This window comes from Meriones unguiculatus, chromosome 2 (genome assembly GCF_030254825.1).
Source record: "Meriones unguiculatus strain TT.TT164.6M chromosome 2, Bangor_MerUng_6.1, whole genome shotgun sequence".
NCBI classification, from domain to species: Eukaryota; Metazoa; Chordata; class Mammalia; order Rodentia; family Muridae; genus Meriones; species Meriones unguiculatus.
This window is the reverse complement of record NC_083350.1, coordinates 115,081,938-115,099,688: the sequence shown is the minus strand read 5'-3', so window position 1 is coordinate 115,099,688 and position 17,751 is coordinate 115,081,938. Positions and strand designations below refer to the sequence as shown.

The 17,751-nt window shown below is 36.1% G+C and overlaps 1 protein-coding gene across 27 annotated transcripts in view; it reads right to left on the bottom strand.

Annotated features, from left to right (window-relative positions):
* Positions 1-17,751, bottom strand: part of Ppfia2 (PTPRF interacting protein alpha 2) — a 513,258-nt gene that overhangs the window by 74,696 nt on the left and 420,811 nt on the right. For 16 of the 27 annotated variants that reach the window (XM_060377995.1, XM_060377996.1, XM_060377997.1 and 13 more), the window contains 6 exons: positions 16,544-16,690; positions 15,455-15,589; positions 8,473-8,556; positions 7,843-7,974; positions 6,538-6,600; positions 1,788-1,879 (listed from right to left, as the gene is read on the bottom strand). In XM_060377995.1, coding sequence (XP_060233978.1) covers positions 1,788-1,879; positions 6,538-6,600; positions 7,843-7,974; positions 8,473-8,556; positions 15,455-15,589; positions 16,544-16,690 — 653 coding nt within the window. Of the gene's footprint in view, positions 1-1,787; positions 1,880-6,537; positions 6,601-7,842; positions 7,975-8,472; positions 8,557-8,988; positions 9,076-15,454; positions 15,590-16,543; positions 16,691-17,751 lie in introns of all 27 variants that reach the window. The other 11 variants (XM_060377987.1, XM_060377984.1, XM_060377986.1 and 8 more) reach the window with 1 other exon arrangement.

Genomic DNA, 17,751 nt, shown 5'->3' with positions numbered 1-17,751 from the left:
AGAAGGGAAGGAGGTACTGGATCAAGTGAGGAAGACAAGTGTAGATGGAAATGAGGGAGGAAATATAGCGAGAGACAGATAAATTAAATTAAGAGCCACATGAGGGATAGTATGAAAACGTAATACAGTAAAAGCTTCATATTATATTTGAAGGCTATATAAATGAAATTGCCAAATAATGCGGAGACAGAAACCCAATGTACAATTTTGTCACCAAATGAAGTTTTCAGTATTTGGTTTGGGCTACATTTCATTGAGTTGGTGGCCAATATCTTCCTATGAGAACCTATGAACAACCCAGGCTGTTGCCAAGACTGTAGAAAAATTGCTTTCCACAAGCTTACAGAAAGTCCCTATTGCTGAAGATAATGCCTACACAATTCATTAAATATGGAGAAGTTGAACTGGTGCCTACCTAGAACCTGTATCCACAGGTGCTAGCATCTTTGATATAGGAAGGTACTCTGCACATTACCAAAGAAAAAAAATGTACCACCAACCCAGCTTAAAAAAAATCCTTTGATCTACAATGGAAAAGTAGCCAGTGTTCTTAACCGCTGAGCCATCTCTCCAGGGGAAACCAGCACTTGCACGCACGAAATGCTAGGGAAATGGCAGAACAAAGCTTGTGGGAATAATCAACCAATATCTGATTTGATGTAAGCCCACTTCATGATTTGGAACTCATACCTGATGCTGCTTGGCTGATAAAATATCAGAGACTAGATAGCACATGGGCCTAGGATAAAACCTACTACTACAAAAACTACTGTTCCACAGGAAGAAATAGCATTAAAATGACTTTAATGACATTCTGCTATAATCATAGACCAGTTCATTGCTCAGCCATAATAAGAGAATCATCTTTCTACAGCAGATGGCAATTTGTAAATACAGAGACTACAGCCTGACTATAGTCAGTATGAGAAACCTTGGAACACTCAGCACTAAATGGGATGAATCCATCAAGTCCCTCCCCTAATGGCTCAGGGAATCCTATAGAAAAGGAGGTAGAAAGGGTGTACTGGGCATAGACTACTGAATACGCTAAGAAAACAAAACTCTCTAACACCAACAGAATAATACATACAGAAACTCAGAGACTGAGGTATGTACTGGTCCTTACTGTATATACTATGGCTTCCAATTTAATGTTTGTATGGGATTCCTGAGTGTGTGAGCAAGTGGCTTTCTGAACATCTCCATATATTTCTTGTGCTGTTTCATGTGCATCTTTCATTTTGTTTGTTTTGTTCTATTCTGATGTGTTAGTTTTTGTTTCATCTTATTATATTATATACATTTGTCTCTTAGAACTGTTTTCTAATTAGAGAAAGGGGATGGATCCAGATGGGAGGAGAGATGCAGAGGAAATGGATGGCATAAATGGAGGGGGACTAAATTATAATCAGCATATATTATGTGGCAAAAATAAATTTTCAATATAAAATAAAAGATAATTTTATAAAAACTAAAAGCTAATGCTTCCTCTTGAAGTACAATGCATTTTATATGTCCTCTTATTTTTCATTTAAGAATTACTTCTGCATTTATAACTTAGACACCGTACACAAAAGATTTTCAGTTATATTTTGAATGCATATCTTCAGAGGATTTCTAAATTAGTAAGTTATCTTTGAATTCAGAATCTAATATTATATATTAAATTACTACAATGTCTACTGAGAAATATGAGATGTTTATTTTGTGTGAGGAAGCATTAAAATATAAGAAAATTTACATTGTTCTTTGCTTAACCATAAAGTAAACATTTAACTTATTGTTACCTTGATATAGTGGGTTCAATTAGAGAGCCAGTTCTCATTTTCATTTGGTCAAGTTCAGATCTTAACTTCTCAATTTCTTCTGCTAGTCTTTCCTAAAAATCAAAAGGTAGTTACTCAGATGATGGTCACATCCGATGTATCAGCAATAAATCATAAATAAACACTTATAAATATTTAAAAAGGAAAATATGAAAATTTATTGAAGAAAACTTCATATAATCAGAAAATATACTTGTGTTTACTTTTCAAAATGAATATGCCAACAACAGAAGTCAACAATAACACCTCTATTCCTTTGTGTTTATTAATCCTAAATATTGGCAAATTTTATGAGATTATTAAGATCATGAATACTTACAGATATTTCACATGAAATGCAAAAGTGAATGTGATGGCAACTCTTTTGGTTTTCAACTTGACTACAACTAGAATTAACTAAAGTCCAAGTTCTGTTTTCGTCTGTGAAATAATTTTTTAATTAATTAATTTGAAGTGAGGAGACCCACTTTTATTCCAGAACTTTTGAAGGTGGAAGATACTTAATCCTGAATTTTTGAGGTGGAAGGTACAGCTTCAATCTAGGTCACCTCTGTTTCTGTCAGCCTACGTGAAAGACACGTAAGAAGGAAGCTTGCTCTTTGCATGCTTTCTCTTGAATTTTACTTTTTTTTTCCTCAGTCATTAGAGTCTGCTTCTTCAGGATTCCAGTGTGTAGTGAAGACTAGCTGAGATTTTCAGCCTTGTGAACTGAATTACTTTATTTTTGGACCTTCTATTTATAGGCAGCTGTTTTGTTGTACCATATATTGTAAGCCATTCTAATAAATCCTCCAGCCACATATGTGTGTGAGTGTTCATGTATGTGTGTGTGTGTATGTATATATAAAAATATATATGCAAATACATATATTTCAAAGAAACCCAATATTACAGTGAATAATGAATAGATAAAGCATATTTATGATTGGAAGACTAAGCATGAAGAAAAGGCTGTCAATAACCTAAATGCAATCTTGTTTGTGTTTCGCTATATATAATTATTTCAGACTAGTATTAAATACCTCAGAGTGTAAGTTTGTATAGATTAGAGTTGTATCACAGCTATTAAGTAAATACTCATTAAATTACTTCATAATGTTTTTACTTGATTTTAATACGTGTGTTTTGAGTTCTTAGTTTCTATAAATTCTCTCTCAGTAGCCAACTCTTAATATTTCGTTTGATTCATATTTCTTTTCCTACCACATTGTAACTGGGTTTAATGAGAATGATCCCCTTAGGCTCAAATATTTGAATGCTTAGTCTCCAGTTTGTGGAACTGTTTAGAATGGGTTAGGAGTGTGGCATTTTTGGAAGAAACATGACCTTGGACATGGGCTATGTGGTATCAAGAGGGCACAATATTCCAGTTAGTGTCTTTTTTCTTCTTCTTTGTGGATCAGATTTAAACTCTCAGCTCCTGCCCCAATGCCACGCCTGTGCTAGCTTCCACGAACCACAGCTGATCATAGACTCTTAATGTACATTGGTAGAAAAGACAACAAATAAAGACATACATAGAATGTAGATTTAGTAAAATTACCACTGTACTAAGGGAAAAGGAATGTATGGAAGACACTAAATCATTTTAAAAAACTCTTTGGCCTTTTACTATGAGTAGTAAAAGGGGTGAATGTGAGAAATCTTGACAGAGAAGTATTGTAGCATGATGACTGCAAAGCTCTGAATAAATGCTTGCATAAAATTGGGGGCAGGGAAAAAGAAAAATTATTTGGAGTTCTCTAAAATTATATCAGCAGATTCATCTGATGGTCATGAATGTTCACTGGGACAAAATGGATAGATTTTTATTATGTTCTGATGATATAACTTACAGAATTTATCTGTTAGGTTTGACAAAGTAAATATTACTTTGAAACATGTATATTCAAATAAATAATTTGCTTTAAATATTTTCTTGTTTAATTACTTAATTGTATTATTTTCGGAAAATTGTTCACTGAGTTTTCTCTTCTGTGTACCTAGTACATAATGAATGCACTGCCTTTCCTTAATGTGCATTAGTAGATTTTATTTATGTTTACTAACGGGGGTGGATGTAATTTACTCAGAAAATTGCTGGTCATGTTGGCCGGGTTAGGTGGCAGTAGTTTTTGGCATATGAGAATACATTGTATTCTCTGTGCAGAATTGACATGCTGAATAAGAATTTTTGTGTCCAAATGGAAACGTGAGTTGGCCCAGAAATATGAAAATGTCTTCCTGTAAAAGTACCCAGTAGGTGATCTAAATTAAGAAGTGCTTAAGCAGGATAGACATTGGAAGTAGAAACAGACAGGGAACAGGACAAAAGCCCTTCACATAGGCCCTCTGAAAAACTCTGCCCATGGGGGTATCGAAGCAGATGTTGAGAGTCATAGCCAAACTTTGGGCAAAGTTCAGGGAATTTTATGGAAGAAGGGGGAGAGAGAAAGACCTGGAGGAGACAGGAGCTCCACCTGGAGACTAAAAGAGCCAAAAATTCTGGGCACAGGAGAGCCCAGCCAAGACTCACGAATCAACCAAGGACCATGCAAGAAGAGGACCTGTACAGAGGTAGCCCATGGCAGCTCAGTCTCCAAGTGGGCTCTCTAGTGAGGGAAGCAGGGTCTGTCGCTTGCATGAACTCAGGAGCAGGCTCTTTGATTACCTCTCCCTTGGGGGAGCAGCCATACCAGGCCACAGAGTAAGACAATGCAGCCAGCCCTGATGTAACCTGATAGACTAGGGTCAGAGAGTAGGGGAGAAGGACGAGGGGAGGGACATAGGTGGGGAGAAGAAGGGAGAATGAGTCCAGAAGGAGATGATGGAGGGGGATGAAACAGGGATATAAAGTGAATAAGTTGTAATTAATAGTAATAATGATATGATGATAATGATCAAAAGGGAAAAAAATAAAAAGAAATTCAGGAGATCAAATAAGCCTGTCAGGGACTGAACAAGAAGAGCTTCAGAAAGCAGTGTAAGTATTTTTGATTTCAAAGATAAAGTTAGGGAAAAAAATGAGAGATGACTTGGGATGCAGAAGATATTGTGGGTTGTGATCCTAGGCATCTGAGTGGACGTTTGAACAAGTATAGGTGTGCTGTGATCAGTGAGTATACTTAGCTGTATGAAACAATAATCCAAAAATGATGCATGGCCTAGGAATACATTCTATGGAGATTGACATTATCAAGGACATAATGCATGAGATGACTTGCAATGTTGGTTGCTTGGACAGGATGCTGAAGCTATAGGCTTGAGTAGGTGCTGGGGAGTAGGCACTGAGGATCTTGCCAGAAGCACACAGAACTTTAAATAACTTAACACTGCATAACAAGATCAAGTCCAAAATTCACAATCTGGCCATAACTACTGCACTGAACATGTGATACTTCCAGCAAAATTCTGATGATTCATCTAGTCTCTCATGCTTGGTTCCTCTGTGCTGTCAGGTAACATCCAGCCTCCTCCACCGGACCACTAGCTGTTCACTAAATATGTCTACGAGCCTACTAAAATATTGTCTCCGCTGGGCAACCTTTCTTAACCATTCAGTGATAATTTGATGCCATCCTTCAGCTCCGTGCAGCAGTGCTCTATTCTACGTATCAGAAAAGTATGGGCATCCTGACTGTGAACCAAATGATGACTGTTTTCAAATTATCACGTGTATTGTGTTCTATAAACTTGCTAAGTTTTCTTTTCCAGTCATATTTTCAGTACTTTTTATATTATTGTAGTCCTATCAGATCTTTAATACTTTCTTCCTCCCTCTTTTGCCTCCTTTCGTTTTTTTAACTCTCCTCCTTCCTTCCTTCCTTCCTTCCTTCCTTCCTTCCTTTATTTATTTTGATTCATGCCTTTTCACCCTGCTTGTCTTTTATTTCTTTCTGGGTGTTTCCAATACACACATAGAGGATGTATATTAAATGGCATTTTAAATGAAAATTTAAGGAAACAAGGCTAGTGAAGTAGGAAGCTACATGTTACTATTTCAGCTTTTTTGCTAGCCTCTTAAGCCAACTTGCATGGCGTTGTCATCCTACAACATGAATGGCTAGTCCTCATCAACGTTAAAGTATCACACTTATGAATAACGCCCCCCCTCCAAAAAAAAGTACCAATGGTCATGCTGTGTGTTCTGTGCTTACGAGGTCAGCAGCACCTTCTAACCTTGCCTGATTCTTCAGTCACTTCCTGAGTCCCTGAAGCCTCTTTACATCATCAGTGTACTATGACCTCTACCATCTGTGGCTCACTGGACTGACCCTTGGTTTCTGCCATTCTGAATCACTATTTGCAAAGTACGCGTCTTCTCTCATATTCTCAACCACCTCAGAAATAAGATAATACCAGGAAATATTTAATGACGTAACTGTATAATAGGTGCTTAGTACGTTTTTGTAGTGATAACTCCTTAAATCACAAAATTTAGAGAACATTTTTTTAATTTTATTTCTATAAGGTTCAAACCAGTGCAAGATCATACTGATTAGTGGAGATATTGATTAATAATAATTTAAAACTAAAATTAGTTGAGTTTCCAGAGTGCTAATATTCAGTGAGTTAATGCTAAAAACTTCTCAATTTCTGCCTAAATGCATTCTTTGCTATAAACATAAGAAGTTAAAGTTGTTTTAAAATCTAACACAAAATTATTTTTATCATACTTATTTTGTAATATATATTCATCAATGAGAATAAGATAAGTGGGCTTCCATAATACCTTATCATGTAGAGATTCTTCAAGATTTTTTCTGAAGGTTTCTGATTCTTGAATCAAAACATTCTATGGAAAAAAGAAAGATGCAATATGCTGAAAATATTTAAAATGTATGTGAATACTCTAGTACTCTAGAGCCTCTTACTGACTACTTCCTTGGTAAATCTTTTTCCTGGTTTCTATGGAAACCAAGTTCCACTGAAATCTTCAAAAGTGACACTCAACATTTTGCAAAATAAATTATTTAAATGAGAAATGCTATTTTGCTCTACTTGGATAGATAAACAACGTAAATATTACCCTCTGATTTTTCACAAACTTTATTTTAGATGGGAAATAAGCGATTCAACTGTTAGCCAACTATGAGCAGTATGCTTTGATCTCCTAATATGTCAACAAATCAAAATTTGTTAATATTTTGTTAAAACATTTTCCTAGTTTTTTCTTGCTTGTATGTCAATGGGAAATGCCTGAATAAGAGAGTGAGTGAAATTCTGTTTAGATTTCTGAAATAATTTGTACCCTCTGGATTAGCTCTGAGGTTGGCCACCAGCTCTAACAATTAGGCTTGGAGTGCTCGATTTGATGCTGTTTTGCTATCTATCTGCTGCTTCAGCCTATCTGTTCCTTGCTATTCACCCTTTTTCCTTTTGCTTGCCACACACTCAATAAACTCACTCATTCAAAACCAAAAAAAAAAAAAAAAAAAAAAAAAAAACAATTCTAATTGGTATGATAGGTTCCAGTTACTAATGTGACAAACATGATTGTGAATCAAATTTCAGACTGACTGAAGCAAGTTTCTTGAAACAATGCAGTTGAAAATAGACATACCCAAACCCCCCAATGCTAGCAATAATACTCCTCTTGCTGCCATGGCCTCTCTCATTGTTGGCTCTCAGGGTTGTTAGTTGTCAGGTAGCATTGTTTAATCTACCTGATTAACACAGTAGTCTCAAGTAAACCCATACTCATTATTTATTTTTCTCTCTAGTATATTTAACAAACAAGAAGGTAATTAAAATTTTAATTACTTTTTATTACATAGCACAGCATATTTTGATACATTAGCTTCTTCCAAACATACTGATATATGATGTTTATCATGTGCCATGCAGTTACTCATTCAATACATGATGTTATAGCATCTTATTGAAACCATTTACTCACTTCCTAAAACTGTGGTCTTAGGCTAGGGAAGGTAGGTTGAATGCCTGACACAAACAGTGAGAGCAGCAGGCTAGGAAACAGCAACCTGGATAATATGGCGAAGCACCCCAGTGCTTCCCTCGCCGTCTGCAACCGTACCTTCTCTTCCAAGGCAGCCATTCTTTCCTTCAAGTGAAGTTGTAGGCGCTCATTGGATTCTGTCAGAAGCCTGTCCACAGTATCAGATAACCTTTTATTATGTTCCTCATTCATTTTCTCTCTTTGTCTAGCCTTACATTTAAAAAAAAAAGAGAGAAAATATAGTTGGCATGAAAAAAAAAACACTCACAACTGTTCGAGCTTAATTTTATAATTTTGTTGGTTTTATGCTGAATATAATTTTATGCAAATTTTTTATTAAATTTGTAGCAACTGTTTTTTTCAAATGGCTAGAACATAACCATATGATTTTAAGCACAGCTTCTAAATTACAATGCAACCAGTCCTAATGAGACCTGAGAGCCTAGGATCAGATAGTAGGGGAGGAGAACCTCTCCTATCAGTGGACTAGGGAAGGGACATAGGGGGAAAAGAGGGAGGGAGGGTGAGGCTGGGAGGAGACAAGAGAGAAGAGAGGAGGGCTACAGCTGGGATACAAAGTGAATGAATTGTATTAATAAATAAATAGAAATTATTAAAAGTATGCTTTCCTTTGATATGCAGTTTGTTGATTAAAACACTAATGGTGTTTTAATCTTCATACATACTCTTTGAAAGCTTCATACATACTCTTTGAAGTTCTTGATTCTTCTCTTCAAGTTGACCCTCTAAGTGTCTCATACGTTCTTCAATATTTCCATGTCTCTCTTCAGCCTGTCAAGAAATATGAAGAGTAGACCTAAAGTGTAAGATGAGTTAATTCTTCCCATATCAATAAACAGAAATAAAATGTAAAGCAAGCTACTACCAACTGCCAACATAGTTTCCAAAAAATAAACTTTCTTTAAACAGGCAGCTGAACAGCATTGCTTGAAATGTGTCAGCTAACAAAGGCCTGTTAACATCCAAGCATCAGCAAAACACTGGAGTCATTTATGAGCAATGAAATCAGCCAGATGTAACATGCAGACTGTGCGTGGTTTGAACACAAACCTGCCACTGTCCAGTCTTAAGCCCCTGAAGCACTGAACTGCACAGATGGTCGATTATCAATAAATAAAAGTAACATAATTTTTATAAATAAAAAGAAAAAAAAACTTAGATGGATTCTATTTAGCGATAGAAAGTAAAGTCCAGTAGGACTACCTTCCTACGTATGGAGATCATTTCTTGTAGTTTAGCTTCCATAACATATTGATAATCATCAGATGAGGTAGAAGAGGTTGGATCAGACTAACAAGTCAAGGAAAAGGAGAGGGACAAAATTGAAAAAATCAGAACTAAAGACACTGACACCAAACAGAACATAGTACAGAATGCTTAAAATAAAAGTGACAGCAAATTCAATACTTTAATCGACAAAACTTTATGTAGAAAGAACTACTTTGGTATCTAGTGAAGATAATGCAGTTAATGGTTATAAATGGAAGACAATGATATGCTCAAATAAAAAGCTGTGAACCTGAGGTATGGAGGGTTAGTGACAGCTGGCCGTGAAGGACCGCTGTACAGGATGAGTTAAAGCAACTCTGGAAATGACATAATGTAATAACTGGAATTTTGAGAAATGAAACACTTGAATGTCTCTGATAGATATGTAGTCACTTGTCTTTTGTTTTTTCATGTTACTCGAAAAAAAAAAAACTGATATAAACCTTGCATTTCCACATTGAAAACGGTTCTTTGCTATGACTCAGGGATTTCGTATTTGGATCTGGAGTATATAAGGCCTCGTATGCAGACCTCAGAAGGAAAACTAAGCTGCAGGATGTGTTAGTAGAAAAGTTCTTCAATTAAAGCAAGGTTGAGTTTGCTCAGCAACAGTGGTCCACGTAAGAGATGACTCCTGTACCCAATGCACATTGCCCAAGGCCACAATGGTCTCATTCTCAAGCATAATTTAATTTTTTTTTATTAAAATTTCTCTGCTTATAAGGAGATAATAATGTCTTGCGGACAAGAAACTTTTGTTGAATGCTCAAAAATCACACTAAAGATCACACCAAAGTGTATCTACATTAATTTGTTGCTATGGAAACAAAATAGTTCCCCAGGGTGAGTAGGAAGCACAGAGCCTTTGTGAGTTAATGATTGTCTAGGGCTGGGATTAGTTACATGTCTTGTTGTCAAGATACCACAAGTGTAGCGTTAACACATGGCACTTTGCTGAGAGCTGAATTGTATTAGCATGTTATGCAGAAGTACTTACAATACTACATCAAGATTTTAATTATAATCACAAGTTAAATAATTATGACACCAAAACATTATGTCAGCAATACAATTTTAACTATATTGGCTCATTCTGATATGTGAAAATTATTTTAAACTAGTTTAGGATTATAAGCAAACATTGCATGCAGTAACTGAAAAGAAATAGTAATAAGTTTAATATACATTTGTTCTACTTTGTACAACAAACTCCAATTTACTCTAAGGAGTGGCAATGAACATTTCAAATCTGATGTATTAGTATAAGTTATGTTTTATCATTCATCCTGAGCATTTTCCCTCATAAATTGGTTTTATAAATATGGATCACCACAGTTTCCTCCCCAGTGTCACACACAGGTTTCCAAATAGAAACAATGAAACCTACGATGATCTTCAAATACAAGCACATGAAGTTTGTATTATTTAACTATTTTCATTGTTTCAAATTTTATTCATATGTGTGCTTCTGTGTGTGGGTTAGCGTGTGTGACTGCAATGTTGTGGAAGGTAGGAAGAGGGTGGCAGATAAATGGAACTGGGTTTTCAGGTGATAGTGAAAGCTAACGGATCTGATTGCTGTGACCTGAACCAAGGTCTTCTATATGCAATCTTTCTATCGATCTGTTTCTATACCGTTTAGAAATTGTAAGTCCCACCGAGGAAAAGTACAGATGATTGGTGAATAAGTTGTTGGAATTCTGGGACCTAAATTTGTAATTGAGCCTGTATATTTTATGCAGGTTTAAGTTATTAAAAATAAGTAAGTGACTGATTCAGAAGAGTGCTGTGAATATGTGAACTTCTAGAAGTTTCTCCTTAAAAAATACAAGTTCTTTAACATTTTTAAACCTTCTCATGCTTTTTTCCTTCACTAAAGAACTTGCAAAACCATTCAGAAGATGCACTTCAGATTCAAAACACACGTTCTGACATTTCTAAATTATGTTATTGCTGAAATGCTTCATTAGTACTGAAATGAATGAAATGCCTCATAAAACTCGAGAAGAGTTATGTTCTACTTGAGGAAATTTGGATTTTAATTAAACAGTAGGTACAACAAATAATAACATTGGGAGTCCAGAGTGATCTTTGATGGTTAATTATAGGCAAAACAGATCAAATTTATTTTTATTTATGGCCATTAATTGAGAATTCCTTCTAAAAGGTTTAAACAAGCTTTACCTACTTTGCATCTCTAGCTAGATGATTAAAAAAAACAACACAGTCCTATAATCCAAACAACAAATCCAGTCATCATCTCTAAGACCAGAAGTTTTACCCAACACTACTGTGCTGTGTTGCTCTTAGACTTGTCACAGCACAATTGTAGCAGCTGACACAAGCCCAATAATGAAAAGAGTGAATCTTCTATTTGCCCATAAGGTGTTTACCTTGGTTTCACTCTTTGACATAGGGAAATCTCAAATGAGTTAAGATTTTAGCAAAAAAAGCAGAGTGCCATTATTAGTGTCAGGGGTTGCCCTCTACCCTGGGGTGGATCTCAGGTTGGGCCAATTATTATTTGGATTTTCCTTCTATCTTTGCTCCCTCCTTATCCTTACACTTCTTGCAGGCAGGGCAATTTTGGGTTCACAGGTCTGTTGGTAAGTTGTTGATCCCCTCCTTCCACTAGTCCTACCTGGCTAGGCTGTGGTCACTTCAGTCTTCATGTCCCCTCCCTGTTAAAAAAGCTAGAATCACACCCATATCCTCCCAGGCGCCTACGCTGCAGCAGGCCTCCAGCTTGACCACGAGATGCCCCTCTACAGTTTCTCTTCTTGTCCCCAGCCCTCTCACCTCTCACCCCCATATTCCCCACATCTGATCCCCACCCCATCCTTGTTTCTTTCTGCATTCCACCTCCGGCCCAGTTTCCCTCTGTTCATTCACTTCTGCTGACAGGAGCCTAACTTGGCTGTCTTCTGGAAGGCTCCAGCCAGACAGAGCTAGGATTTGCAGCCAAGCATGGGGTAGAATTATGGGGGTCTTGAGAAGTTTTGGGGAAAGATGGAAGGATCTAGAGGGGACAAGAACCTCATAAGAAGACCAACAGAGACAACCAACCCAGTCACATGGAGGCTTTCAGAGACTGAGACATCAACCAAAACATGCATGATCTGCACCTAGGCCCCCTGCACACATGTAACCGAAGGGCAGCTTGGTCTCAAATGGGGTGCTTGTCGAGTGGGCAGGGATGGGGGGCGCTGGTTCTAACATGGACTGTATTGTCTGCTTTTGGAGCACTTCGTCCTGGCAGGACTGTCTTGCTCTTAGCCACAGGGGATGAAGAAATGCTCAGTCCTCTTGTGACTTGATATGCTGGGGAAGGTTAATAGGGGTGGGGTGAAGGGGCTTTCCATTTCTGGGGGAAAAAGAGGGGAAGGGGAAGGAGGGAAAGTGCTGGGACTGAGAGGAGGGGGCATCTATGGGATGTAAAGTAAATAAACTAATATAAAAAATTTAAAAGATTTTAGCAAAATAATGACAGAAATTATTGAGAAGAATGTAAATACATTCAGAATGAAGAATAGAGTTAGTAAAGGAAAACCTTAAAAATGAAGTTATAGCTAGACAAAAATAAATACACACATTCAATTAAATACTTGATTAGTTGCTGGAATATCATTTAAAAACATAAGAGAAAGAAATCTGAGGCTTAAGCTAAGTAGACATTTCGTAATTTAGAGTAGTCAATAGCACAAAGAGTAAGAAAAAGACCACTGATAATAATGACAGTATATTGACTATGAAGTGAAATTCAAGGAAATTGAAATATTATTTAGAGTATCTCTGACCATTCTGAGTTATTCTATGATGAGGGCAAGATGGCTGAAGTCAGAGTGTTCAGAGGAACTGAGTCATCCTCAGTTCTTATGGACTCACTGTAGGATAACAGATATGACTTTAGTGGTTAGGAATCTACAAAACAAAACACTCTTCAGTAATATAAAAACTGTCATATACACCTGAAATACATTGTCACTAGAGAAGTTGTCGGAAGCCAAAGTGATGGGAAGCAAAGAATAAATTACACACTAGTAGAGGAATTTAAAAATAAATGCTAAATGCTTTCTGAAATATTGAAAACTCAGAGAGCTCCGATTGAGGAAGTTTATTCACCATGGTAATTCCTTTTGTATAATAATAAAAGTGTACCCTAATAAAAGTGATGAAGATTTGTGGGATGATGATAGTAATAACAGAGTCAATGTTTAGGGTTTCTATATCATAAAATAATGATTTAGGACTATTTCATTTAAAGCCATGTAAATCTGTTAATACATTTTAAATTATATTTTATTATAAAGCTATCAAAGGATAACTTGTAGCAATGATTTAATGAATTATAAGATGTATTTCTTTAGGAAAAATTCTAAATTTTGTTATTTTGTTCAGTAAAATAAATACTGATATATTTTTTCAGCTGTATAAAATTTAATTAACAATGTAAAGTATCTAACTGGAAACGTAAGTAATGAAGTTAAAATGACTACTAAGGTGCAAATAAATTTTAGACAAAATAACAATTATTAATTCCAACTTGTTAGATTGAATTATTTTGAAATTTATTCAAATTTCCTTAAGACACTGATTACACAAACTAAAATTTTAACGTTGAACAGTAGGTTCAAAGATAAGGTATAATTTTGTGCTTGTAGTGTCTCTTGTGTCTCTTGTGTCCAGTTAAAATGTCTGTGGCTCTCACTGTTCACTGTGTTTCGGTGGTATCTCAGAGCGTTGCTTACATTTTCTTACTGGGCAAAACCACCTTAAATGTTTCACACTTCATTTTTCAGTGTCAACAGTCACCATTTACACAGACACTGGACTAATTTTTCATTCTTATATAATATATGTCTGGATAGGCATCTGCCTTTGACTATAAATCAGTCCATCAGTCACCAGGCTTTTTTTCAGTCACCATAATAAAATCAACCATCAGTCAAATCAACATCTACCCTGCAAATTTAGAAAATTTCTTCTATATGATACTTTTGATGGAGTTTTTTGTCTGAGTTCAAAAAGTTGTTCCTGATGTTTATTTTACTCAGTTTTTAAGTTACTTTCTTATTCAGTCCCACAATAGCAAATTTTAACATGGTAACTCTTTGTACAAATTACAGAGAAACTATCTATGTGTTAATCTACATTATAGTATTTTGCAAGAAAAAGCATAATAATATTGGTATGTGTGAGTAGCATTATACAACTTAAGATATATTTTCCAGTGGCCTGATTGTTCCTGCTAAGTTTTGAGGCCCTATCCAGAGTGATTTAGGTATGGTCTATGGTTATAGAAATATTTAAATTTAATAGTCTTCCCCTAAAAGAAAAATGTTTCATCAAATGGTACTCTATTACTTTAAATATCACCACAAAATATCATACTTTCCAGGTCTGCTCAACTCTGTCTGGATTTTGATTTCTCATATAAATACTTTATTTTCACATAAGAACATCATCAAATTGTTGACTCATTCTTTGCCTTTCTAGTCTAGATGATGAGTGTGTGTCCCTATCTCCACCACTGCACCAACTGTATGCATAACACCTATCATCAAAATGTAATGCCTATTATCAAGTTTTCATGGCAACAGGACCTATTCATTGTGTAGCCTAAAGAACTTAAAGAACTGCAGTGGTTATATGAACATACAAAATGCATGTGTAGTTTCCAACTGACATAAAAGTAAAACATGATTCAGTGACAAAACCAGGACTTTTCAGATGAAATGGATGTGATTTCTGTTTGTCCTTAAGAGTTCAAATGGCTCTATTTGAACAGCTTTATATTATATAACATAAATGTTTTAAAATGTACAGTTCATACTATGGAAAAACAGCGCAATACTCTATATTATTCCTGATTTCACTTGTCTTTCAGAAGGAAAACAATTATAAAAGTAATTTTTATGACTTATTTTTTTTCGACTGTATCTTCTAAACTTGCTTCTTCTAACAAGGTACACCGTAGTGCAATATAATTGGGATCAACGGTTATTATATTTCTTATATTGTTTCTGTAGCAAGCAACTACACATAGCTGATTAAAATGTTGCTTTATATACATATCTTGATATTTTAAACTCCATGGTTATGATTATATGAAAAACTACTGAGCTCCTCTAGAAAATTTATTATAGCAACAACATGATATTTTGCATCTCTTGTTAATGTTAAAATTGGCAAGGATATGATCTTACTCATGTAGCATCATTCAAGTCACTGTCAGTAAGACATATGCAATAAGGAATCAAAATGTTAATGAACAAAGATAACAAAGATCCAACTACTATAACTTTCACATAGCATAAAGAGAAAAATTATAGACTCCACGTGGATGGACAGTTATTTCTGCAAATACAGATAGGCACACCACTTGTGTCTAGTGCAGTACCTTTGTTAGGGCTGCAATTCTCTGAGCCAGTTCAGCCTCAACTTCAGGCAAAGTTTCAGCTTTTCTCATAGTCTGCTGTAACTTTTGCTCAGCCAGTTCAAGACGCTCCTGTAATTGCCTGTTTTTTTCTTCCATCTGAAATGGGAATGAAAAAGGTGCCATTTAGACAGTCAAGAGTTAGATTAGCTGGAACGAGTCATATGGCCTTTGTGCTCAGCTATTTTTGTAGCTGTAAAAACAGCCATTATCATATGTAACTGTGCTGTGTGAAGACTGTTATCATGATTTCATGTGTTGTCAATTTCAATTTCTGAAATTCAGTACAATAAAATAGCAACTATTTTACCATTGACAACAAACAAAATAAATTTCTAATGAGTATGAACTTGAACAAATAAAATATAGTTCAGTATTGATACTCTAGTTTGCCACCACAAGAAATAAACATGCTCAAAATCCTAGTTTCAGAATTGAGTAAGATAAGGAGGACAGTGGCAGAGAAGTCCACACTCTTGAGATTGGACAAACAAATTTTCTGTGTAGGACACAGAGTATTTTAGGATTGTGTGTCACATGGTCTCTGGTTCAATTCCTCCACCGTGCTGATGTAACACAAGAAGAACCAGTAACAACTAAATAGTTGTGTAGATTCCATTAAAACTGCATTAACATAAGAAGAGAGACCACAGTTGTCTTATATGCTGCAACTCCGTCTCTTTTGCTGTAGAGCTAGCTGATAGGATAGCTGATATGATTCCAGCCCTGATGTGTACCATGTTTGTAACCTTGGGAAGTAGTTATGCCTTTGATCCTTAGAGTACTCAGTAGAATACCTGCACCTAACCAGTAGCTGGTGGCTAGAATTAAGAGAAGTAATACAAGGGTCTGCTTCGTATCTAAATTCAAAGTCAATAGTTACAGTATTGTTATGTTATATATATTGTTATATAGTATTGTTATTCATATGAGTTAGCACTATTCTAAGTTTTAGAATATGATTACTCACCTGCTAAAATAAATAAATAAATAACCTTAAATGGTGAGAACACATGTACTGGGCAAAACAGAATCAAAATAGAGAGACTGAACCTGGCGCAAGATGGCTTCCTTGTTGGCCAACTCATTTTCCAGTTTATCGTTCATGTCATGAATGGAGGTAGATTCTCTCTGAGCACTCAGGTATCGCTTCTCCAGAGTGGTGATTCTCTCTTCCATATCTTCCTTCTGAGCCATGGCCTGTAAATAACACCGTACAAGTCATGCGAAAGTCTTTCATTTTATCCCCATAACAGCAAAACACAAAAGGAAATCAGTGTTAGACATATGTAGTTTTCTTCCTTAAATGAAATAACGAGATCTCAAAAATATGGCTTTTTTTTTTTTTCATGGAAAGTAAAGAATAGTAAAAATGCGTCCATCTGTGCCAGGGCAGGTGACACAGAACTTTAAATCTAGTACATGGAAGCCAGACACAGACAAGTCTCTGAGTTTGAGGCTAGCCCGGCCTACTTATTGAGTACTAGAACATAAAGAACTACACAAAATAAAGAAACCCTGTCTCAACCTCCTTCCAAATTTCATATATTTCTTGGTATCTTTATCATAAGTGTTTTTAAAGATTTATTTGTTTGTTTGTTTGTTTGTTTATTATTTAGTTATTATGTAGCCTGTGTTCTGCCTCCATGTACACCTGCAGGCCAGAAGAGGGTGTCAGATCTCTGTAGGTGGTTATGATCAACCATGTGGTTGCTGTGAATTAAACTCAGGACCTTTAGAAAAGGAGCCATTGCTCTTAACCTTTGAGCCATCATCCAGCCCTTGTTTTTATATTTTTAGAATAGATTGATCATGAACGTTCTAGTGTTATGGAAGAAGGGGAATAGAGAAGGACCCAGAGGAAACAGGGGCCCCACAAAGAGACAAACAAAGCCATAAATAAGCAGAGCCCAGGGAATTACTGCAGAGACTAATACATCAACCAAAGACCATACATAGAGAGGACCTAGACCCCTGCTCAGATGTAGCCCATAGACAGCTCAGTCTTCATGTGGGAAAGGAAAGGAAAAACAACAGCCTCTGACATGAACTCTGTTGCCTGCTCCTTGATCACTTCTCCCTGGAGGGGAAACCTAGCCAGCCCACAGAGGGAGAGGATCCAGGTAGTTTTGATGGATCCTGATAGACTAGGGTCAGACATTAGGGGAGGAGGACTTCCTCTATCAGTGGACTAGGGGAAAGTGATAAGGGAGGAAGAGGAGAGGAGGGTGGGACAGTGAGGAGATCAAGGAGGGAGCTAA